This window comes from Schistocerca gregaria, chromosome 5, assembly GCF_023897955.1.
Source record: "Schistocerca gregaria isolate iqSchGreg1 chromosome 5, iqSchGreg1.2, whole genome shotgun sequence".
NCBI classification, from domain to species: domain Eukaryota; kingdom Metazoa; phylum Arthropoda; class Insecta; order Orthoptera; family Acrididae; genus Schistocerca; species Schistocerca gregaria.
In genome coordinates, this window is record NC_064924.1 from 568,957,744 (window position 1) to 568,983,101 (window position 25,358).

The following is a 25,358-nucleotide window of genomic DNA, read 5'->3' on the forward strand; positions in this document are numbered from 1 at the left end:
TGGGTAGTGTTGGATAGGGTGTGTCTGGTAAGTGGGGGGGGGGGGGGGATATGTTCCCCATTGCACTTACTGCCTTTGAGGACCTCTCCAGTTGCTCTCTGGACATTGCACCTTGCCTGCCTTTCTTCCTTTCCCCCCCTTTCTCTTGGTTATGTTGACATTTGGTAGACATTGAGGTTTTCTTTGTATGGATTTTGCACACTAGGTCCTTCTTGGGTATGTTGCTTTGTTGAATTGCCTGTTCCAGGTAGGATGGACTGATTACCTTGTAGATGGGTTCCTTTAATTATTAAACCAACCAATATCATGACTCCTCAAGGGGGACAAAAATAATTTGTACCCTGAAGCCAGTGAAAGATCAGGTACACATTGCGGTGTAACCCTAATTATTTTATTTGTGTGGGTAGAATCATTAAAGAGGATGCTCACCAGCCACTTAAAGGTGTCTTATGGAATTTATGAATCATCTCACTCTGGAGTGTTGTTTCAAGTGGTAGCAACCCACCACCAATAGCCTGATTCTCTTGAAAGGAACAGTAGCAAAGGCATTGCTCTGCACTTTATTTGAATAGTGTTTGATTTTCTTCTAAAAGTAAATTATCATGAAGGTTATATTGAAAATATTAAAATGATATATTTAATATAAATGGGTGACAGAGTTGAGAACTTGCAGTTGTACATTTGCTTATTCTATTTTACACAGTATTTGTGTTTCATGTTGCAGTATTTGTGTTTTGTAATCACATTTATCTCAAATTGTTAGGTAAGGGCACTAATAATTGTTGTGTCTAGGGCTCTAAATTATCATTCTCTATTATGAAAAGGCTTATATGTAGTTTGCTGAAGGTGTATAACTTAATTGACTAAGTGATTCTGTAGTTGCTTCCTCCCTGTATTGCAGTGTGACCTACTTCAGTTGACTGATATCAAGTTATAGTTATTGTGTCCTTCAAACAAGAGCTGTTACACTTTTCTCTGCAGTTATCATCAGTGTAGAGTCTGCCTCACCCCCTCTCCCCTTCCCCTACAAAATCTTCTCTCTTATCAAAATGAATCATTTAAAGTCGAGGAAGCTGGAGGCTCAATTAGCATATTCCTATAATAGGACTGAGGTTGTCGTCCTCGTTTCTTTAGTAACATATGCAAAAACTGGGACCATTTTTCCCTCCATCCCTCCCTCCTTCCCTCAATGAGGGTGGTGGTGGTGGTGGTGGTGGTGGTCTATTTCTCCCTCTAGAAGAGGGGGAAGAGAGAGAATTGTGTTTGTGCATACACAGGTGTATGTGTTCTAATTTGGGAGAAGACCTTTTGGCCAAGAGCTTACTTCTCTAACAGTTTTTCTGTTATGCCTTTCTGTTACTCAGTATCTCTGCTATATGGTGAGTAGCAGTCTACTGTTTTCATAATATTGTCCTTTGATTTTCCATTGTTCAATTCTGATAGAAGTATTTTGAGCTTCTTGTACTTCACACATTGTTTGTTACTCATTACAGAAAAGAAAACTTCAAATGTCTTCTTAAGGCAGTTGTCAGCACTAGATATATGTTTCAGGAAATTCGTGAAACTTGGCACCATTACAACAATTTGTTAATTCGCTACCGGTTTTGGTCACTGACCATCATCTGGCATGAGAAATTGGCTACCAGAAGTCACATGTCAATCATGCTGAACTGTACAGTCATATTATGTGAAAGTAGTCAGTTTTTGCATAACTTCCTATAAAGGTGGTGGGGTTGCAATTTTTTCTTAACTATAAATCAACTAAAGCCATAGATATAGCAAAATATGCTATAGAATTGAGCTTTGAAGCTACAGCACTGGAAACTAAAGTTGCTGGGAATTTATGTTGTGTATTAGGTTTGTATCGATCACCAAATGGTATAATTAAAACTTTCTTTGAACAGCTCGAAGATATAATCCAACGCCTCTCAAAAACATATTCTTATTTGATCATTATAGGAGATCGAAACATAGACACGAGTAAAAATACAGACAATACTAAGACCCTACTGGACTTATTGTGCATATACAATCTAAAAATAAAAATACATAAACCAACCAGAGTAACGAAGCATAGTGAAACTACAATTGATCATGTAATAACAAATATTCCTACATGCTATTGTGACACACAGATAATAAACTCCACATTAGCAGACCATTTTGCAATCACGATAGACATACATATAAAGACTAGTGATTCACTGCAGAAGATATGGGAGATGAGAAGACAGAACTGCCCACATAACATAAATCTGCTAAAAAAAAGATGTTAGAGGCAGAAAACTGGGAAACAATATATGCAGCTAAAGATGCAAACACCAAAGGGAACCAGTTTTTTTTTCTTTATTCAATTATTCTTATGATGTTACATGTCCTGTTAGTAAAAGGCTTGTCAAACAGCAACAAAAAAAGAAAAGCTGGTTGACTGGAGAAATAATCCATGCCAAAAATAATCTGAGAGTGTATTATGATCTCCCCAAACAAAAAAATATTGAGGCCTACAACACACTGTATAAAATAAAAAAGAAAGAGTACTGTAGTTTTATCAGAGAAACTAAAGCATCATTCATCAGGATGTCTATAGATGAAGGGAAGAACTACTCAAAAGGTTTATGGTCGTTTATTAATGAAGAGAGAGGAAAAGTAACAAAAATACTGAGGCCTACAACACACTGTATAAAATAAAAAAGAAAGAGTACTGTAGTTTTATCAGAGCTCACTGATGAGTGGGAAAAGCAACGCAAACCCTCTAGAAGTAGCCAATACTTTTAACAGATATTATATTACTGTAGCAGACGAATTAATAAGTCAAAATCAAACAAATGCAGTAAGTGAATTGTTAAACCCCCCACATACAAATCATACTATTGTTTTCATACCTACAACAGATACACAAGTGTCAAACCTAATAAAACAACTTAAAATTAAACATTCATCTGGCTTGGGTGGTGTCACATCACATCTCATAAAGGAATGCAGAGAATGTATATTAAAACCATTGACACACATGCTGAATGCTGCAATAGAAGAAGGTATAGTTCCAGATTCACTGAAAGTAAGTAAAGTGAAGCCAATATTTAAGAAGGGGAACAGGCATGAATTAGGAAATTACAGGCCAATATCATTGATCTCAACATTTGTTAAAATCTATGAAAAGACAATAAAGCATGAATTGTGAGTTTTATAACAAAGTACAGTATACTGCATCCATCACAATGTGGTTTCAGATAAGGGAAATCAATAAAAACAGCATCAACAGATATAATTGAGCACATTCTTAATTTACTTGACAGGCAACAAAAGACTTGTGGGATCTTTATGGACCTATCTAGGGCATTTGATTGTGTGAACCACTCAAAATTAATGATGAAATTATGTCAGTATGGAATTAGAGGAAAATGCTATAACATACTTAAATCATACATTACAAATAGGAAACAATGCACAGAAATCAGACTTACTAGTGGGGGAAATATAACAAACTACAGATCAGAATTACAAACAGTTAAACACGGTGTGCCATAAGGGTCTGTGCTTGGGCCAATACTATTTATACTCTGCGTAAATGACTTCCCTAGCTACTTAAATCAGAAACTTATAATGTATGACACAACAATCATTTGCACAGCAGACACAAAGGAGGAGCTGAAGAAGGAAGCACTCCTGACTATCAAAAATGCAAATAAATATTTAATGCAAAACAACCTGTTTATGAATCAGTCTAAAACAATGAATGTAGTATTTCAGACCAAACATAGTGAAAATTATAATATAAATGGAAAGACTATTAAAGAAGTAACCAGCACAGAATTTCTAGGAACTATAATAGATAAACCTTTGGAATGGGGGGAGTACATAGATGCACTGTGTAAAAAGATAAACAAACAGATCTTCATCATGCATAAAACAGCTAAGACTTTGGATTATAAAGTCCTCAGATCAATGTATTATGGACTTGTCTTCCCACATTTGTCTTATTCAGTTCATATATGGGGAAGTGCACAAGCTAGCTACCTAAACAGAATATTCACAATTCAGAAAAGGGCAGTGAGATGCATTGCAAAAATACCACCAAGACAGACCTGTAAGCAAGCTTTTGTACACTATACTATTATGACAGTATATTCACTGTACATATACCAAAGCAGAATGGCGGTAAGGTCAAGTGATAAACACCTCCTAAATAAAGATGTACACAAACATGGTACAAGAGAAAATGAAAATTACTACATGATGAACAAAAATCTAAAACTGTCTATGACTGCCCCAGTAGAAGCAGGCAAAAGGTTTTTTAATAAACTCCCCAAAATCATTAAAAAAGAAAAGGACCTAAAATGTTTTAAAAACCATTTGAAACTATATCTCTCAGAGAAATAAATGCATATACAGTTTGAGTGAATACTAAGATGGTGTTTAAATATCTTATATCATTACTGAAATGTACCTTTAAAAATTATTGTTTCTGTATGTTGTTTGGATTTGTGTGTACATATAATGTGAAACATGTAATACCTTTGTATGATTATGGACTATTTCTGTTTAATTATTTGTTTCATGTATGTATAACAAAATCAAGTTTGATGTTAATAGCGTATTGTATGAAACACCCAATAGTCTCAGCTGGATTTTCAGCTGGAGTCCATGGGCAAAGAATAAATAAATAAATTAATTAACTGTCAGTTTCATGAGTAATAATATAGAACAATCCTTTTCATACATCAGCAACCTTCATTGTGCACACATAACAGGAAATTGGCCATGTGTAGTCAGGAGATGGGATGAGAAGCCTAAGCACTTGCAGCTTCAAAGAGCCTGACTACATATGGCCAGTTTTCCATTGTGTGTACATGAGGAAGGTGGCTGATGTATGAAAATCATTGTTCATCGATATTATTACTCATTCAACAAACAGTTAATATGATTGTATGGGTTAGCATGATAGATATATGACTTGCAGTAGCCACTTTCTTGTGCCATTGACCGAAACCAGTAGCGAGTTAATAAATTGTTCTAATGCAGCCAAGTGTCATGATTTTTCTGAAAGAAAACTTATTACTAATCTGTTATCTTACTCATTTATGCTGCAGAATGAAGACCTCAGCATTGACATAAAACATAGCATTGAGGAATACTGGAAGGATAAATTGAAGAACCCTGTATTTGATGAAAATAGTGATAAACCAAAATGTTATGTACTTTCTATGATACCATATCCTTCTGGAAAATTACATATGGGCCATGTGCGTGTCTATGCAATAAGTGATGCAATGGCACGGTTTCACATGATGAATGGAAAAAATGTGAGTCAATATTTTTATTGTTGTACACTTAAGTTATTCGTAAGTAGAAGGAGTATATGTAACAATGCAGGGTCATTGCAGCCAGTTTCAGATGTTTACTCTGGTATGTTTTAATGTCTTTGTGGCATTCAGCAGAAACTTTGTTGTCAGTATGTTAAGTGGAAAACCTATCCTCTCCACTTGGACTTCACATGATAATCAATACTGGTAAACCCAGCAATGCACTACTCATGCTAAATATGTACGGAAATTCAATATTCATCCTAATCTGGGTTATCAGCAGGAATTGTGTCAGGACTCAAATTTTGGCCGACTTTGGAGCTATGGGATTCAAATTTTAATAAATGTTGCACAATGTGAGTGAAAAAGACTTTTTCATTTTTGTGAGACCTGAGTTTCTCCTGGTGTATACAATTTTCAAACAACTTAGGTGAATTCAGCCAGGTAATATTTTCAATGACTCCTCCATTTTCAAGGCACAAACTTCAACAGAAAGGCGATGTACAGGCAAATTTAAAACCTCCGTTCTTAAAGTAATTCAGCAAAGGTGACACACACACACACACACACACACACACACACACACACACACACACACACACACACACACACACACACACACACACACACACACTGAACCCTAGTGCCACCAAAGATGACCATAGCGAAAGACTACAAACTAGCAGTTACTCTGTCCATCTGTTTTCTTGACAAGGGAGAGAGCAGGATTCCAAGCAGAGTTTAAACAAAAACCTCCATTCCTGTTTACAAGGTTGCTCACTAATTTAATCTCAACAGCTTCCTTAATAACACTGTCCCAATAGCTGGATGTGCCTGCCAATATCTCGGTATTGTTATATAACATAGGGTGACCAGTATCCAAACAGTGTTTGGCAGTAGCAGATCTACTTGGCTGCTGTAATCATGTGTGCCATTTATGCTCAGTACATTGGTCCTCCATGGTCCTGATAGTCTGACCAATATATGCCATGCCACAGCTACAAGGAAAGTGATATACACCTGCCTTACGCAGGTGTGTGTGTGTGTAATCTTCGCTGAATTACTCCAAGAATGGAGATTTTTAATTTGCCTGTACAGTGCCTTTGCCTTTCCATTGCAGTTTGTGCCTTGAAAATGGTGGAGTGTACTCCCACCGAAATATCAGGGGTTGCTGCAAATATTACCTGGCTGTTGTACCCGTAAGTTATTTGAAAATTCTTCATTCTTGTTTTTGGCTTTTATTGTTTTTAGGTTTTTTTAAACTTTTTGAACACAATGCAATTACAAAACTTCAGAATGTACAATAGTTTTGAATACTGTGTTGTAAGAGTATGAACAGGTTTTTCTGAACTACCTGTTTGTGAAATTGATCATGTACAAACAATCTGATAACAAACCACTTTCAATGTATTTGAATGTGTGACTTTACTCTTTTTTTTATTGTTCCTGCAAAGGAAACCTTTATTTGCTTAAATTGAATGGGTAAATCAGTTCTGATCATTCGTATGAGAAAGATATCTGCAGCTCCTGGATCTATGAGGATAGAAGCTTCAATGACATTATTTCGCATAGTTTTAATCTGCAAACAGATATCATTATAAAATTTTGGATGATTCATCAGATTGCAAAGTAGTATTCTAATAAGTTGATAAGTTAAAAAGACAACATTCCTAAATACAGGTTTTCTGTTAAAACAGACTGTGACTAAGAAAACAAAATAGCACATTGCCGTGTATACCATTTTTGTTTAAATGTATGTATTGAAAGAAACAATTTGTTGATGATTTAAATATCCAGCAATTGTAGCTGAAACCTATTGCGAGAAAAAATGAAGTGACACATCTTCACAACATAGCATTTTCTTTCTCACTGCTATTTTTAAAAGAAAACCTCTATGTTGTTTTTAAAAAGATATATAGGCTATGTCTGTCCAAATGTTTATTAGAGTATCATGTAAAAATTTGAAGTGAATTGACCAAGAACTTTTAAAGATCTTTGCTAACATCATTTCCCCTTTATAATTATTTTTTGCATTATATCTGATAATATAAAGTATTGATATTATAAAGTATTGTTGTTGTTATGAAGTATGGTATGATGTAAGTGTTTGACCAACTTACTAAAGACATGTTTGTGATATCACAGGTGAGGGGATTGTGCTATACACTAGCCTACTTATTATAAATGTTAATTGTAAGAAAGCAGGTGTTGACAGATGTGAAAATTACCGAACTATCAGGTTAATAAGCCACAGCTGCAAAATACTAACACAAATTCTTTACAGACAAAACAAATGGAAAAACTGGCAGAAGCCGACCTTGGGGAAGATCAGATTGGATTCCGTAGAAATGTTGGAACACATGAGGCAATACTGATCATACGACTTATCTTAGAAGAAAGATTCAGGAAAAGCAAACCTACGTTTATAGTATTTGTAGACTTAGAGAATGCTTTTGACAATGTTGACTGGAATACTCTCTTTCAAATTCTGAAGGTGGCAGGGGTAAAATACAGGGAGCAAAAGGCTGTTTACAATTTGTACAGAAACCGGATGGCAGTTATGAGTCGAGGGGTATGAAAGGGAAGCAGTGGTTGGGAAGGGAGTGAGGCAGGGTTGTAGCCTCTCCCCGATGTTATTAAATCTGTATATTGGGCAAGCAGTAAAGGAAACAAAAGAAAAATTTGATCTAGGTATTAAAATCCATGGAGAAGAAATAAAACCTTTGAGGTTCGCCGATGACATTCTGATTCTGTCAGAGACAGCAAAGGACTTGGAAGAGCAGTTGAACGGAATGGACAGTGTCTTGAAAGGAGGATATAAGATGAAAATCAACAAAAGCAAAACAAGGATAATGGTATGTAGTCGAATTAAGTCTGGTGATGCTGAGTTAATTATGTTAGGAAATGAGATACTTAAAGTAGTAAATGAGTTTTGCTATTTGGGGAGCAAAATAACTGATGATGGTCGAAGTAGAGGGGATATAAAATGTAGACTGGCAATGGCAAGAAAGCATTTCTGAAGAAGAGAAATTTGGTAACATAGAGTATAGATTTAAGTGTCAGGAAGTAGTTTCTGAAAGTATTTGTCTGGAGCTTAGCCATGTATGGAAGTGAAACATGGACGATAAATAGTTTGGACAAGAAGAGAATAGAAGCTTTCGAATTGTGGTGCTACAGAAGAATGCTGAAGATTAGATGGGCAGATCACATAACTAATGAGGAGGTATTGAATAGAATTGGGGAGAAGAGGAGTTTGTGGCACAGCTTGACTAGAAGAAGGGATCGGTTGGTAAGACATGTTCTGAGGCATCAGGGGATCACAAATTTAGCATTGGAGGGCAGTGTGGAGGGTAAAAATCTTAGAGGGAGACCAAGAGAGGAATACACTAAGCAGATTCAGAAGGATGTAGGTTGCAGTAAGTACTGGGAGATGAAAAAGCTTGCACAGGATAGAGTAGCATGGAGAGCTTGCATCAAACCAGTCTCAGGACTGAAGACCACAACAACAAAAACAATTGTAATTCTATACATCAAAGCATACTTCTTACCTGTCAACAATCATTGGAGATGATGTGAAATTCATATGTTATTTTTAAGAAGCCCCCACACTATCCTTAATATTACACAGCATTCCATAGTGTGCAATATTATTGACTGTCTATGGATAAAATTGGAGGTCATGCAATATATTGAATGATCTACTGAACTTAGATTTTTATTTCACAGAATGCTGAACCATATATTCCCTCGCTAATATTGTATATGTTTGTCACTCAGTCTCATATGATAAACTGTTTATTTTCTGCAATTTGTACTATAGCATAAATTGAATTGTGGAAGTGGCTTAAAAATTAGTGGAACACGTGTTCATTTTAGAATTATTGGCAGTAAATAGGGTTTGTCAACCTTGTGGTGTGTAGAATCAAACAAGTGTAGATTCAGTTAGTAAAGAAGTTCAATTCACTGTGGATGAATCATTGGAAAGAACTGAAAAAGGATTAAAAGTGTAATGACATGCAGAGCTTCTGCTACCAAGTTACTGGAGCCAACACTTCGGTAATTCAGTGCCGTGAACTTTTTGCAAGAACAAGAAATCCCTTTTAATTCAGTAATTTCCATTAACATAAAACCATATGGATGAGAGGAAACAGAGGATTGAGAGAGGTGTGATGTCGTTGTACTTAAGCAAAGCATTGTAAATAGTTTTATATCAATTTTATTTCTTATATTACTCTATACATTGATATTTATACATTTTATCACCAAAGTAACAGTATGTACCCCATTACATAAGGTTGTAATTAGACTGAAGGTGTTAGAAGTGCTTCATTGTATTCCTGCCTGTCGTAAGAGTTACTGAAAGGAGTCTCCTACTTTTTGGCCTTAAGTATTGTGGTCCCCTTTTAGGGTTGGACTCCACCTTTCAAAATGCTACAGAAGTGCAGGCCATTTGGGGAAGGACGCCTTATGTGGTGCATTATATATCGGTTCTAAGCTGAGACATTCTGCATCAATTATTGTAATGGAAATGTAATTACACCAGTCATCAAGCCTTTTGGACAAGGATGTCTTATGGGGTGCACCCACGATAATACTGGATCATTTTGCACCCAACTTCCAGCACAACATCTCTTGGAGGGGGGGGGGGGGGGGGGTCATGTACCATCTTGTTTGTTGCCAGCTGGCAACACAGGAATTTCACTGCTGATGCCTGAGCTGCAATCTTCCAACAGATGCCAAGGAGTAGATGCCTGGGGCTTTGGGACTCAACAGCCATCCTGCCAGGTGGCCATTGCTGTGGCTGGGTGGTACCCTTGGGGAGAGCTCCTGGTCGGAGTGGCGGAGTGAGTGGCACCACAGTGAATGACTCACAGTAAAGCAGACCAAGTCATCTTTTGCTGGTAGCTGAATGGCCCCAGCAGTCTCTAAGAAAGGAAGGCTAGATTTCAGCACCAAAAAGAATGACTCCAAATAATTCCCCTCCCTAGCTACCAGGGCACATAGGACTACAGAAACAAGAGAGCCATATTCGCCTCCGTACTTAGTTTGCAGGAAAAGGAAACAGGGACAAGACCTCCTATTGCAGTCTGATGATGAGCTATGCACCAATTTAGAATGATGGGCTGTTCACTTGGTCCAGCACATCTATAGGGGACCAAAAGATAGGACTTCTACTGGTCCCACCATCTTGGCCTTTGAGGGTGATTTGTTACCTGAAAAAACCAAGATGATGGTATAATGATGTCAAACCATACATCCCTCCCTCTATGTGGTGCTTCAAGTGCTGGAAATTCAGGCACATGTTTTTCTGGTGCCACATGCAGAGATTGCAGGCATACATCACATCTGAATACTTCATGTGCCCCTCTTCCAACCTGTGTCAACTGTGGAGAGCATCATTCCCTCTGCTCACCAGGCTGCATGGTTCTTCAAAAGGAGAGGAAAATTATGGAATACAAGGCCCTGGACAGGCTGACTTACCAAAAGGCTAAAAAGAAATATGACCAGTTGAACCCCATTCGATTGATATTGTCCTATGTTGCAGCTACAGTGATGTCGTCCTCACTGGCGACTGTAGACCCTTCATCTATACCTCCTACAGTGGACCCTCAGGGCTGCCCAACTACATCCCCCCCCCCTCTTTGTGGTTGGAGGCATTTCTTCTTCCATTGCTCCCGAAACACCTTCTGTAGGGGCAGTGCCGCCCCCCCCCCCCCCCAAAAAGGCTGATGACATCAGTCCTCACCCCCCCCCCCCCACCCCCAGAGAAGAAACAGTCTTTTCAACTCCTCTCGCATGAATGGGGTCCCTTGGGACTCTACATTCCAAGGTCTCCACCAATTCCAAAGCGGACACAAGCTGCTGGTCAAAGGGCTTCACACTCTTCATCTGTTTCTGAATACACTTCAGAGAAGCCCTCCCAGCGAGCCCATAAAGAGCAGCAAAAGAGCAAACAGATGAAGAGGAAGACTGTTAAGAAATGGAGACTCTGGTGGTCCCCACCTACAGGTTCCACGTGTGAGGATGAGGCAGAGATTCTAGCATCCCACAAGGACCTTATTCTCACCAACACCTCAGAATTAATGGTAATGGATACAAGCACTCAACTGGTGGCCACAGATGATCTGAGGCATAAACTGTCTCCTTGATTTGAGAAAGTATCATACTCAAGTGGAAATGTGGCGGTTTTTTCCCCCATCTAGCTGAGCATTGGAACTCTTGAGCATTACACCTGATTTCTGTGCTGCCCTTCAGGAAACCTGTTTCCAGCAATGCAGAGTGCCACTCTTTGTGGCTATAGGAGGTGTTACAAAAATCACAGTGACTGTCAGGTGGAGCATGTGTATATGTCCTTGACCTCTGTCTGAAGTGTACCTGTGTCCCTTCATACAACTTTAGAAACGGTGGTTGTCGGGGTGAGGACAGCACGGAAAATTACCATTTGCAATGTCTACCCTCCTCTAGTACCACAAAATGTATTGGCTTTACTAATTTCTCAAATCCCCCCACCTTTTCTACTTTTAGGTGATTTCAACATATATAACTCTTTTTGGGGTAGAACCGAGATTACTGGCCATGGTAAAAATGTCAAGAATCCACTAACTCAACCCAAACTTTGCCTCCTAAATACAGATGCCCATATTCATTTCAGTGTTGCACGGGGCACATATTCGACCATTGATGTCTCAGTTTGCAGTCCTAGCCTTCTACCATTTATACACTGGAGAGCTCATGACGACTTACATGGCAGTGACTACCTTCTGCCCTTCCTTTCCCACTTGTGGCCACTTTTTGCTCTTCCTTTCCCTCTTCTGGTGTGTCTCACCTGGATGCTTGCCCAGGTGAGCTCTTACCAGGGCTAACTGGGATGCTTTTGCCTCTACCACCGCTATTGGATCTCTGTTTCATGGCAACACTGATGTGGTGATCCAAAATGTAACTACAACCATTGTTTCTGCAGCTGAATTGGCAATGCCTTGTTCTTCAGGTTGCTGCCGGCAGAAGACAGTGCCTTGGTGGTCACTTTAAATTACTGTGGCTATTTAAGATCATAGGTGGGCACTCCAGTGTCATAATCGGCGCGCATTGATGGAGCACCTCATTGCCTTCAAATGGCACTGTGCCTGGGTCTGTCAACTAATTAAAACACAGAAGCAGGAATATGGAGGAAACGGTACATCTCCAACACTGGAACACAAACATCTCCTTCCCATGTTTGGACTAAGACCAGACGACTTTACAGATATCAGAACCCGGGAGGTATACCTGGGATTTCCACACATGGAGCTGTATATACCAACCAGACACAATCACAGAGCATTTTGCTGAGCATTATGCTTGAACCTCTGCGTCTGAGAATTACCACCCTGCCTTTTGTTCCCTAAAATAGCAGGTGGAATGACAACACCTGTCTTCTGCTACATGCCACCCTCGGTCATATAATGTTCCATTCAGTGATTGGGAATTTCTTAGTGCCCTTGCACATTGTCCCGACACAACCTCTGGGCCAGACTGCATCCATCACCAAATGATTAAGCAGATTACCAATGCCACATCCTTGTCATCTTCAACTGCATCTGAAGTGACGGCAGTTGTGTGCAAGTCGCTCAAACATATTGTGAGCTGGCAGTTGTGTTGGCTCAGCTCCTTGAGTGTCGAGCCTTCTAGCTCTGTCCAAGAGCAGTTGTTGCCACGAACACTCCACCATTCACAACTTGGTATACCTGGAGTCTGCGATCTGAGTGGCCTTTTCTTGCCGTCATCAACTTATTGACATCTTTTCTGACCTGATGAATGTCTATGACACCACTTGGTGACACCACGTCGTCATTACATTACACAAGTGCAGTCTGTGGGGCCCAACCCCAATTTTTATACAGAACTTGTTGTCACTCCACACCTCCAGAGTTCGAGTCAGTGCTTCACACAGTTCCCACCATATCCAAGACAATGGTGTCTCACAGGATTTTGTACTGAGCATCCCTCTCCTTTTATTGGCCATTAATGGTCTTGCAGAAGCTGTGGGGTCCTCAGTAGCAAACTCCTTATATGCGGATAACTTTTGCATTTCCTTTTGCTCGTCTACTACAGGTGTGGCTGAATGTCAACTGCAAGGAACCATATGGAAGGTTCAATCATGGACTTGGGCTTTCAGTTTACAGATGCCAAGACTCGGGTCATGCACTTCTTTTGCCATTGTACAGTTCACCTGCACCCACAAATTTATCTTGATGACTCTCTCCTTACTGTAGTGGACTCTTAATGCTTTTTAGGACTGGTTTTCAAAGCCTGCTTAACTTGGCATCCCCATCTTCATGTCTTAAGCAAAAGTTCTGGCAGCATCTTAACATTCTTCATTGTCTGAGTTACACCGACTAGGTTGCAGATTGCCCTACACTGTTGCAGCTGTACAAAGCCCCTGAACAGTCTCATCCTGGCTATGGGGGCATGGCATATGGTTCAGCATCACCCTCAGAATTGCGGATGGTGGACCATATACACCAAGAGCTTTCCAAAAGAGACAAGTGAACAGCCTGCTCATGGAATCTGCAGTTCCTCCATTGCAAATCCTATGACAACAATTTCTTGCCAGTTATACTGCACACATTCACAGCTATCCTAAACATCCAAATTACTGTCTCCTTTTCTCTAACATGGCGATCCATCTCCCACATTGGTGACCCAGATCGGGGACTCCAATAGGCTATTTTCCCATGTTAAAAATATGGTTCAGATTGTTGTTATTCTGATTCATTATAACATATAAATAGCATTTATGGTAAATATTCTCACAAAATAGCTGTTATTTTTATTTAATTAAAGCTTAAAAATCATTAAGCATCAGGATCTGGTCACATGATTAAAAATGTTCTATTATTTGCTGATGCTCTGGTAACATCACAGGCTAGGAGAAATATGAAGCTATATGTGTGTGAAGGAGCGTTAGCCGAAGTTGCGAGCTTTATACGTACTTTTTCAATTGCAACTTTTGAGTAGTGGAAGGAATTTTGTGAACAATGATATATAGCTTTAAATTAGCCTTAGTTTCGACAACAGAGGGTAAATGCATTTGCTTTGCAAACAAACAGTTCATCTTTTGGGAAGCTTTGCTGGTAGTGGAGATACGACATATGTCCCGAGCACAAAGAGGTGTGGGACGATGAGATTATATGGAGACATATAAAGCATGTACAGTCTACAGGTAGAAGTAAAAGTAGAAGTTTATTGTCTCATTACATACAATTTCAAGCCATTGACTTAAAAGTACAGGAGACTCATCAAAACACAAAAACTGGTTTACAATTTTCCCTATAATACCAGTAATATAACATACAGTACTGAATAATTACTTAATTAACCAGTTAATAATTTTTCTTCAAAAGTAACAAACATTTAAGATTATCAGTCCTAAGTATTTGCTCTTTCCCGCTTAAATTTTCAGGTTGTCATTTATGAATTCTTCTGCTGAATAGTAACATTTCTGCACTAGTTTCTCATATATGGATTTTTTCAGTGTTTCTAAATTTATGCTGAGCAGCTCTCTTCCTTTCACTTTGTTATAAATTTTCATACCCATATAATGTGGAGTTTGAGCATTAAGTTTTAAACAGTGGGTGGGCAGCATAAAATTATTTTCATTTCTGGTGTTGTAATCAAGTTGAAAATGATTTGCTTCAAATATATCAGGGTTATTGTGTACAAAGATAATCAGCTCTTATATGTATAGTGAGGGAACACATAGTATACTCAAATTTTTTAGTAGTGGACAACATGATTTTCTTCGCGCTACATTGTATATATTTCTAATGATGGCTTTCCGAAGTTATAGTATTTGACACATATGGTGTGAGGTACCCCAAAATACAATTCCATTCCTTAGTACTGACTCAAACTAGCTGTGATATACTACTTTTCTTATGCCCATACTGGTAGCATTGTACAATACTATCATCGCATATGCTAGGCTATTTAATTTATTTGCAGGGTACTGTATGTGTGACCCCCATAATTGATTTTTATCTAGTTGCATTCCTAGGAATATCACACAGCTAGCTTCCTGCAAATCCTGGTTTCTGTGATTGACCTGAATATCATTAATTTTGTTGTTTTGTTTTAAATTGCATTAACTGAGTCTTATATGTGTTTAATTTTAACCTATTTAAATCAAACCAGGTATCTAAGTTTTCTATAGTATTTAATACAGTTTGTGGAGTTTGATCTGTAACGTTACTTTCAATGATTAAAGATTTGTCATCTGCAAATAAAACTGAGTGTCACTCAATATTAAGTGGCAGATCATTTACGTACAACAAAAACAGAATGGGACCTAAAGACAGAACCTTGGGGTACTCCTTGTGAAATGGTTTTCCATTCTGAAGTATAAGTTCCTCTCTCTGGCGTTATAACCACTCTTTGTCTTTGGTTGGTTAGATAGGATCTAAACCATTCTAATGCTGTGCCCCTAATTCCATCCTTTTCCAGTTTACAAAGTAGCAAGGAGTGATTCACACTATCAAAGGCCTTTGATAGGTCACAAAAATTCCTGTGGCATGCAGTGAGTTGTCTAGAGACAAGCTAATTTTATCAACAAAATTATTTATAGCAGATATTGTGGCTTTGCCTTTTTGAAATCTATACTGATTTTTTGAAATTATTTTAAATTTTTCTATGAAATTTTGAATTTGTATGGTGACTACCTTCTCAAATATTTTTGACAGTGATGGAAGAAAAGAGAGTGGACAATAGTTTCTCATGTGTTCTTTTGTGCCTTTTCTGAATAGGGGCTTAACTACTGCGTACTTCAGTGTTCCTGGAAAATAACCTTCTTGAAGGGACTGGTTAACTATTGTAGTTAGTGGCTGCGTAATTATTTTAGAGACTGTTTTTTACACTTTCGTTGGTATCCCATCCAATTCTGCTGATGTTTTACTTTTTAGTGACAGTATCACATTTTCTATATCTTTTAATTATCTTTTACTGTAGTTTTTGTAAAGGTGCTGAAAAATTCACCGTCAAGTTGCTCACCGTTGAAGAAGTTTACTGTGTCTGGATACTCTGCTACATTGACATTAGATTTGTTTACATTTATAAAGAATTCATTAAACAATTCAGAAATTTGAGCAGGATTTACAATAGTTTTATCCTCTATCTTGATTTCAGAAATATCGTGGCCTCTACCTGTGGCACCTGTTTCAGCTTTGATCACTGACTATAACGCCTTTGATTTGTTTTTACTATCCAATATAAATCTATTATTTGCCAGTTCTTTGGCTGCCTTTACAACTTTTTAAAAAAATATTTTTGTAATCTTTTACATCGGTTACAAAATCAGGACTTACATTATGATTTAGTTCCCTATGTAGCTGTCTTTTTCTTGACACAAACGTAAGGACTGTGATGTTAATGAATGTAAACTAACTTTAGCATCTGAAGCAGACTTACTTCATCTTTATGTAAGATGATGTAACTGCAAAAGTTTAAACAGTAAGGTCCCTAGCTGGACAGTATGAAGATAAAAACATTGTTTCTAATAAAGTGATAAATGTGTGGTCACACTAACTAGAAAATCTCTTCTTGGACATGACCTGTGAACAGCATTGAATGCAAATGTATAATAAGCTAATTCTGATCAGTGTGGTGAAGTTTTATAATTGTGATTTGGTTTTCACACAGGAAGGCAGTAGAGTCATTCTACAAATAAGTTAAAAAATGTTCTTTCACATTAGATTCGAACCAGCGATCTTTGGACATCGTGTTATAAAATTCGTTTGTATACCGCTGTAACAAATGAACTACTGAATAAATGAGGTGTAGCTGGGTAAAACGACAGTTTTCACTAGATGTTTAATTTCGTTGAATGATGCAGTCCTTCATTGTAACAGTAGGAGAATATGTCTCAGATGTAAATTAATGTTAATTCACAGTGCTACACATTTTTAGTTAAGTTAGTGGACTTGTGCATTGACATGGTGACAATTTGCTGGTAGAGTGCAACCACATCTTGCACATCTTATTCTCTGGAAAACTCAAAAACAACTTTTTAATAGTTTTTGTAAATGTGTGCACTGTGCACAACTTGTAAACGTAAAAACAAGACATCACTGTGAATTAGCATTATGACAATAGGAGCACCGAGTTAACTATTGACGTCACTGGCATCACTTGACTTGGATGGAGCATTTTAGTGGACTTTCAAATTATTTGAATTTCATGTCCATTTTTATAAAAATACTGAATTTCAAGAGGGAAAAAGCAAGTTAGGGGCATAACATGACACAATTAATCGTTGAAGACCATTTCCAGAAAGCAGTAAATACCCTACGGCAGTGCGTATCTGGTCCCTTCTCATTGAAGATAAGTCTTTCCCTCTCCCACGTCTTCTCCAGGTTCACTAACGTACACCTCCATGGTGTGTACCTCAACTACAGCTTCACCTAGACCTATTACAAGGCTCAAAAGACTTGGTTCATCCTGATGCCCTCTGCACCAATTTTTCTCTATTCTTGGTGCATTTCAGGGATCAGAAATAGTGTACACTGATGGCTTGATGGTAGATGGTTAGGCTGGCTTCTCTTGTGCTCAAGCTGTACGTAATTGAACAGTGCTCCTTACCAGATGGCTGCACTATTTTCATTGTAGGGTTGTAGCCTTTTCTCATGCTCTTGAGCATATCCGCTCCTGTACTGGTAAGTCTGTCCTCATCTGTAGTGGCTTCTTAAGCAGCCTGCAAGCTTTCAACCACTGCTACCTTCACCATCCTTTGATAATGACTATACAGGGATCTGTTTATGACCTCGAACAATGTGGATGTTCGGTGACCTTCATCTGGACCCAAGGACATGTCGGAATCCCGGAAAATAAACTTGCTGACAGACTGGCAGAGCAGGCTACCAATAAACCAACTCTGGTGATTGGCGCAACCAGAAACTGATCTCTGTTTGGTATTATCGCATAAAGTTTTCGGGATCTGGAATACCAAATGGCACACACCTAAACTATGCCAATAAATTACTTGCTATAAGGGAGATAACAAATGTGTGGAGGTCATCTATGTGAACCACTAGCAGGGACTCCGTAGTCCTTTGTCAGCTCCGCATCGGTCCTGCTTGGCTGACACACGAGTAATCTCCACCCCAGTGTTTCTGCAGTTTCTTGATTGGCAATATTCCACATCTTGTTGGACTGTCCCAATCTCGCCACCCTGAAGTGGATTTTTAACCTTCCTATCACACTGCCCGAGGTGTTAGGTGACAATGCCTCAATGGCTGATCTAGTTTTAAGTTTTATTTGAGGTGTGGGAGGGGGGTTATCACTCAATCTAAGGATGGGTGCCTCACGCTGCCACTCGGGCCCTCGCCCTACCTACATTTTACCACTTCTTGCTCCCTCTGGCACTGTCCGTCCAACATGGTGTTCATGTTTTCACTGTCTGTGTTCCTTTACCTTTTGTTTTTAGTCTGGAGATTTTAGTGTGTTGCAGAGCTGCTGACTCAGCCTTTTCTATTCTTGTGATGAACCAGCCCAGGCCATCTGCTATATTGTTTTAACACCTTTTACTGCATTTTTCCTATTAGTTAATGTTTTCTGTTTTGGCTTTCTACTTTCTTTTTCCATTTCAGTGTTGTTACACACAAAGTTCTACACATTGTGTTTCTTCCTGCGACCTAGCGAGGTGGCGCAGTGGTTAGCACACTGGACTCGCATTTGGGAGGACAATGTTCAAACCCATGTCCAGCCATCCTGATTTAGGTTTTCCATGATTTCCTTAAAATTGCATCAGACAAGTACCAGGGTGATTTCTTTGACAGGGCACGGTCAACTTCCTTCTCCATCCTTCCCTAACCTGATGGAACCGATGACCTCACTGTTTGGTCACCTCCCCTGAATCAGCCAACCGGCCTTCCCCAGATTTCAGGTGATATAGGATTATTTTGGGGTAAGGTTTTAATCTGAGATCTGAGTAAGGAAAAAGTGAGTGATAACCTTGCAGTTTAGTCCTCTTAATCAACAAACCAACCAACCAGTGTCACTATACACATAACAGCTGTCATCTCTTCGAAGAAATGCTGACTGAGAATGAAGGAGCTTGTGAAACCACACTGGACAGTGACACAAGCTGTGTGCAATAGATATTCCTGCACAGTGTGTGGCATAGTAGAACTCCATGTGCAATAGTTCTGTGCATTCACAACACTTTGCAGAGTAAAATATGCCTCCTCTGACCAAAGAGTATACCCCAGCCACATGTCATTAATTTCCATGCATCTGAATAAAGAAAGGGCAAATACACAGGTTTGTAGCCTATCTTGGGGCTTCATTTGGTGTGCATTCTGAATATCGTTGGGATACAAGTGTAAAATGTGCCGCAATATCTTTTTAAATGTTAAGCGGGGGATAGAGAATTCCCATGAGACAGCTGAAGCACTGGCTGCAGAATTTGAGGCATGAGTTGCACAGCTGGCTATAGCTACAGCTGCAACAACAACAACAACTACAACTACAACAACTGCCATGAGAATGGGCTGTCTCTCTCTCCTGCCTGCACCACCTAGTTCACCTGTTTCTTCAAATTTCTTGATCATATTCTTTAGCCCATTTATTGACATGGAGCAGCTCTTTTTGTTGGTGATACTCCTGCAGTGCAGCACTGTTGTTGCTGCCTTTCTGATAAAACAACTTTACCAGCAGTGCACAGGGTTTTTTCTCAATAGCCATGGCATTTTGTACAGAAAACTTCAACTTTCATAACCCTTTACACCAACAGTAACCTCAAAAAAGAAATTGACGTGTCTCACCAGAAAGCAAACAACATTCTGACAGCAAACCACGGAACATTTCACTTACTGACTGCTTACAGCACCATATTTTCATCTTGTGGCAGAAAGCGGAACTTTCTTTCTCAGCATACTCTGTGAGTGCACTGATTAATGAACATACCTACAGTGTTTCAGTGTCCTGCAATCTACAGAACCCACATTGCACTATTCAGAGCACTGTCAGTTTAATTATATCCACCCAGTATGTATTACATGCAATTTGTTTGCCTTGGAACCTCGTGTTCAAAATCGAAGGAAGAAAAAAAAGTGCCCTTCACTGATTTTGCATGTCAGGAATGAGTGCTTCACTGTCCTGCTTCTCCTGATTCTGCCACCAAGTTCCTCATGTGACAAGACCAGACTCCACATATTCCATATTTATAGATCATTTAGCCATTTATGTGTGTTTTTGATTTTCCTGAGAAAGTAGAACAAATGGTAACAGACTAATACTACAATTTGGTCTTCATTGGAAGACACATTCACAGGTCTTTGAAGTACACTAATTCATGAGACCAATATTCCAAATGCACTCTCTTCAATACAGCGTGCTTGATGTAGTTGATAATTAAAATTTTGCTGTTGTATTTATAATCCAATTTGCTTGAAAGGATTCAAGTTGTTAAGTGGCAAAGTATGGTCATCCATAAAAATGAATGAAAGATTCTTGTCACTATTTGGCAATATACAGGGTGACAGTTATTGAACTGTATGAAATAAAATCATCATAAATTCTGAACAGTTTACGTTAGGACGTTCAGACTGCATGGTTGGCCACGGGGCATGATGGAAATTATTATGCACATGCGCCTTAGTGACAAAGCCCGATTTCATTTCGATGGGTTCGTCAGTAAGGAAAACTGGCGCATTTGGGGGACTGAGAACCCACATTTCACGATTGAGAAGTCTCTTCACCCTCAATGGATGACTGTGGTGTGCAGTGTCCACTAACAGAATAATCGGTGCAATATTCTGTGATGGTACGGTAACTACTGAACACCTACGTGAAGGTTTTGGAAGATAATTTCGTCCCCCTTATACAAAGTGACCCTGATTTCGACAGGATGATGATCATGCGAGACAGAGCTCGAACCCATTGTAGCAGGAGAGTGTTTGATGTCATGGAGGAGCACTTTGGGGATCACATTCTGGCTCTGGAGTATACAGAGGCCATTGGCATGGGCTTCGATTGGCCGCCACTTTCTCCAGATCTGAACACATGCGACACATTTTTGTGGGGCTATATTAAAGACAAGGTGTACAGCAATAACTCTGAGCTGAAAATGGCCATTCAGGAGGTCATTGACAGTGTCAATGTTCAGACACTTCAGCAAGTCATGCAGATTTTCACTATTCTTCTGCTCCGCATCATCGGCAGTGGTGGCAGACATATCGAACATGTCATAACAATAATTCGAATATCCATAGTGACATTTACATGTTGAATAAAGTGTGTGTGTATGCCTTAGTTTGTAACTAACTTGCCTTTTTTCAGGTAGTTCAATAATTGTCACCCTTTACATTGTGCAGGGATTTTTTATTGCATTGTTAGTAATGATTTTCAGAAATCAGTGTAGCTCAAAACACCTCTGTTTGAAATTCTGCTTTTAAAGCAAGCATCAACCATTATAAATTCACAGCTAGTTTACAACAGCCATTAGTACTATGCTGAAAAACTTCTTATAGTTATAACAACAGTAATCAGTCTGAAGTGATCTTTTCATGGAAAATTCTTCCCATCCAGTGCTCCCAAACGTTTTGGAAAACTCCATTGATAATGAAAGCCTTGGGCAACAACTTCTCATTTTCCTTCTCTTTCTGCAATGTGCAATAGATGACAGAAAATCCCATTAGTAGCCAATAGAGCAGTTGAAACTATTACACTAATGCTTGTATATTATTTTCTTATGGTGTGGAAATCAGGGGTACCCCCAAGAGGGGGGGGGGGGGGGCAGTTGTCCCTAGTGAGTATCCATTTAGTTTACTATTATGAACAAGGATCTGTAGCTGCAGGGCCACAGCTTTCATCTAGATAAGATACCTTTAAAGTTATAGGTAAATGATGTGAAGATACTGATAAAATGTAATATTGATATAAAATATGTATAAAGTGACCTTTACAATGAACTAGAGCAATTAAAAACTGTAGGAGGTTGGAACTGGAACTACAAAAAGCATAATTAATTTAAAATTGCTGTGCTTTTCATAATTAAAGTCACTCTTTTAAGATTTATGAAAATTGTTATATAACCAGTGTAGAGTCATTGCAGTGTGTCAGTCAGCATGCAGATGTTTCCGAAAATGAGAGAATGTCTCTAGTCAGACAACAAGTGCTTGTGAGCAAGAAAATCTTTCAACATTTGCTGGAACAACTGGAGCATGCACTTCGATATTTTCTTTTAGTTTCAAAAAAGAATCTAAAATATGGACGCACAAATGTTGATATTTCCCAAATGTACATTACATTTTGTACAATATCAATACAAAATATCAATGTTTTAGTTTCAATACCCATAGGTGCAAGGTAGCAACAGTAAGTGACATGACACTCATAATAAGCAGATGAACCATCAACTTACACTGATGTGCAAAACTTAAGAACAAAAGTAACTTTTGGACAATGTGTCCAATGTGCCAGATATCATAGCTCGATGAAACTTGACAACACATAGAAAGAACTGTTGCAGTTAGTACTGAAGGTAACAAATAAACATGCAATGGGATGAACAGAAAATGCACTTTTTTCAAAGTCAGTAATTGTACTGAAGTCACCTAGATTGATATGCTCCCCTGTACATTACAAAAGACAGAACATGTTTCGTAGTAAGGTCTTTCAGCACCAAAGATGGGAATGCATGGTCTGCTACGTACTCCCGTGCTGGCCACAAGATTGTCAAGTAGTTCTTCTGGTAGGGCATTCTATTCCTCCACCAGCATGACTAACAACTTCCGAATGCTCAGATTAGATTAGATTAGATTAGATTAATACTTGTTCTATGGATCATGAATACGATACTTCATAATGATGTGGAACGTTTCAGGTTAATGAAAGATGTCTGTACACGATATTACATTACACAAAATATTGCATGACACTAATGTTTAAGTTAGTTTTATTTCCCCTCCCTTAATTTATATCTAAAAATTCAGCCAATGAGTAGAAGGAGTTGTCATCTAGAAATTCTTTTAATTTATTTTTAAATGTTGGTTGACTATCTGTCAGGCTTTTGATGCTGTTTGGTAGGTGACCAAGGACTTTTGTGGCAGCATAATTTCCCCCCTTCTGTGCCAAAGTCAGATTTAACCCTGCATAGTGAAGATCATCCTTTCTCCTGGTGTTATAGCTATGCACACTGCTATTACTTTTGACAACAAATTTCATAAGTGAATATATATATATATATATATATATATATATATATATATATATATATATATATACTGTGAGGTTACTGTGAGGATCCCTAGATCCTTAAATAGATGTCTGCAGGATGACCGTGGCTGGCTCCAGCAATTATTCTGATTACACATTTTTGAGCAATGAATACTTTTCTACTCAACGATGAATTACCCCAGAATATGATATCATACGAAAGCAGTGAATGAAAGTAGGCATAGTAAGCTAATTTACTGAGATTCTTATCACCAAAATTTGCAATAACCCTAATAGCATACGTAGCTGCACTCAGACTTTTCAGCAGACCATCAGTGTGTTGCTTCCAGTTTAATCTCTCATCAATGGACACACCTAAAAATTTTGAAAATTCTATCTTAGCTACAGACTTCTGTTCAAAGTCTATATTTATTACCAGAGTTGTGCCATTTACTGTACAGAACTGTATATACTGTATTTTATCAAAATTTAAAGAGAGTCTGTTTGCTGAGAACCACTTAATAATTTTGTGAAAAAACATCATTTACAATTACATCACTTAGTTCTTGGTTTTTGGATGTTATTACTATACTTGTATCATCAGCAAAAAGAACTAACTTTGCATCTTCATCAACATGGAATGGTAAGTCATTAATGTATATCAAGAACAGTAAATGACCTAAGACCGAACCCTGTGGGACCCCATACTTGATAGCCTCCCAGTTTGAGGAATCAGCTGTTGTTTTAACGTTACATGAACCACTTATGTCAACTTTCTGCATTCTTCCAGTTAAGTATGAATTAAACCATTTGTGCACTGCCCCCCTCAAACCATAATGATTTAGCTTATCTAAAAGAATTCCATGATTTACACAATCAAAGGCCTTTGAGAGATCACAAAAAATACCAATGGGTGATGTCCGGTTATTCAGAGCATTTAATATTTGATCAGTGAAAGCGAATATAGCATTTTCTGTTGAAAAGCCTTTCTGAAAACCAAACTGACATTTTGTTAGTACTTTATTTTTACAAATATGGGAGGCTACTCTTGAATACATTACTTTCTCAAAAATTTTTGATAGAGCTGTCAGAAGAGAGATTGGGCGATAGTTGTTGACATCCGATGTATCCCCCTTTTTTATGCAATGGTTTTACATTGGCATATTTCAGTCTATCGGGGAAAACACCATGCTCCATAGAGTTATTACATACGTGGCTGAGAATCCTACTTATCTGTGGGGAACAAGCTTTAAGTATCTTGCTGGAACTGCCATCAATGCCGTAAGAGCTTTTACTTTTCAGTGAGTTTATTATTTTACTGATTTCGGAGGGAGAGGTTGGTGGAAATACTGTTGTTTCAAACTGCACAGGTATGGCCTCTTATTAGAAGCCTTGCCTCTTCTAGTGAAGATCTAGATCCTATTTTCTCCACAACATTTAAAAAATGATTATTGAAAATATTTCCAATTTCTGATTGTTTGTTAGTACACTTGTCATTCAGTTTTATGGCACTAAAGTCTTCCTGTGCTCTTGATGCATGTAATCTGGGTGTAGTAAGTGGGTGACAGTGCACGACAGCATTGAACAGTACTGATGGCGGAGCTCTCAGAACTTGAGGACGTTCGACGAATGGGCTGGCTTGCCTGGTCCCCAACTTAAACCCCACTGAGTACTGGGGGGATAGATGGCAGCATGCCCACATCCACGAACGACCATCCACCATTTGTCAACCAGGCTGGTAGAGGAATGGAATGATCTACCACAAGACCATCATGGGTCATGGTGACATTGGTGTAATTATTGTCTCTGAATAAAAATGTCATTTCTGTTCATCTCATTGTGTACTTCTTTGTTACCATCTGTACT

The 25,358-nt window shown here is 38.5% G+C and overlaps 1 protein-coding gene across 1 annotated transcript in view; it reads left to right on the forward strand.

The window, feature by feature from the left end:
• LOC126272651 (leucine--tRNA ligase, mitochondrial) overlaps nucleotides 1–25,358 on the forward strand; it is a 125,299-nt gene that overhangs the window by 4,782 nt on the left and 95,159 nt on the right. Inside the window, exon 2 of the mRNA XM_049975655.1 lies at nucleotides 5,091–5,303. Within this exon, the coding sequence (XP_049831612.1) occupies nucleotides 5,091–5,303 (213 nt within the window). The remainder of the gene's footprint in view (nucleotides 1–5,090; nucleotides 5,304–25,358) is intronic.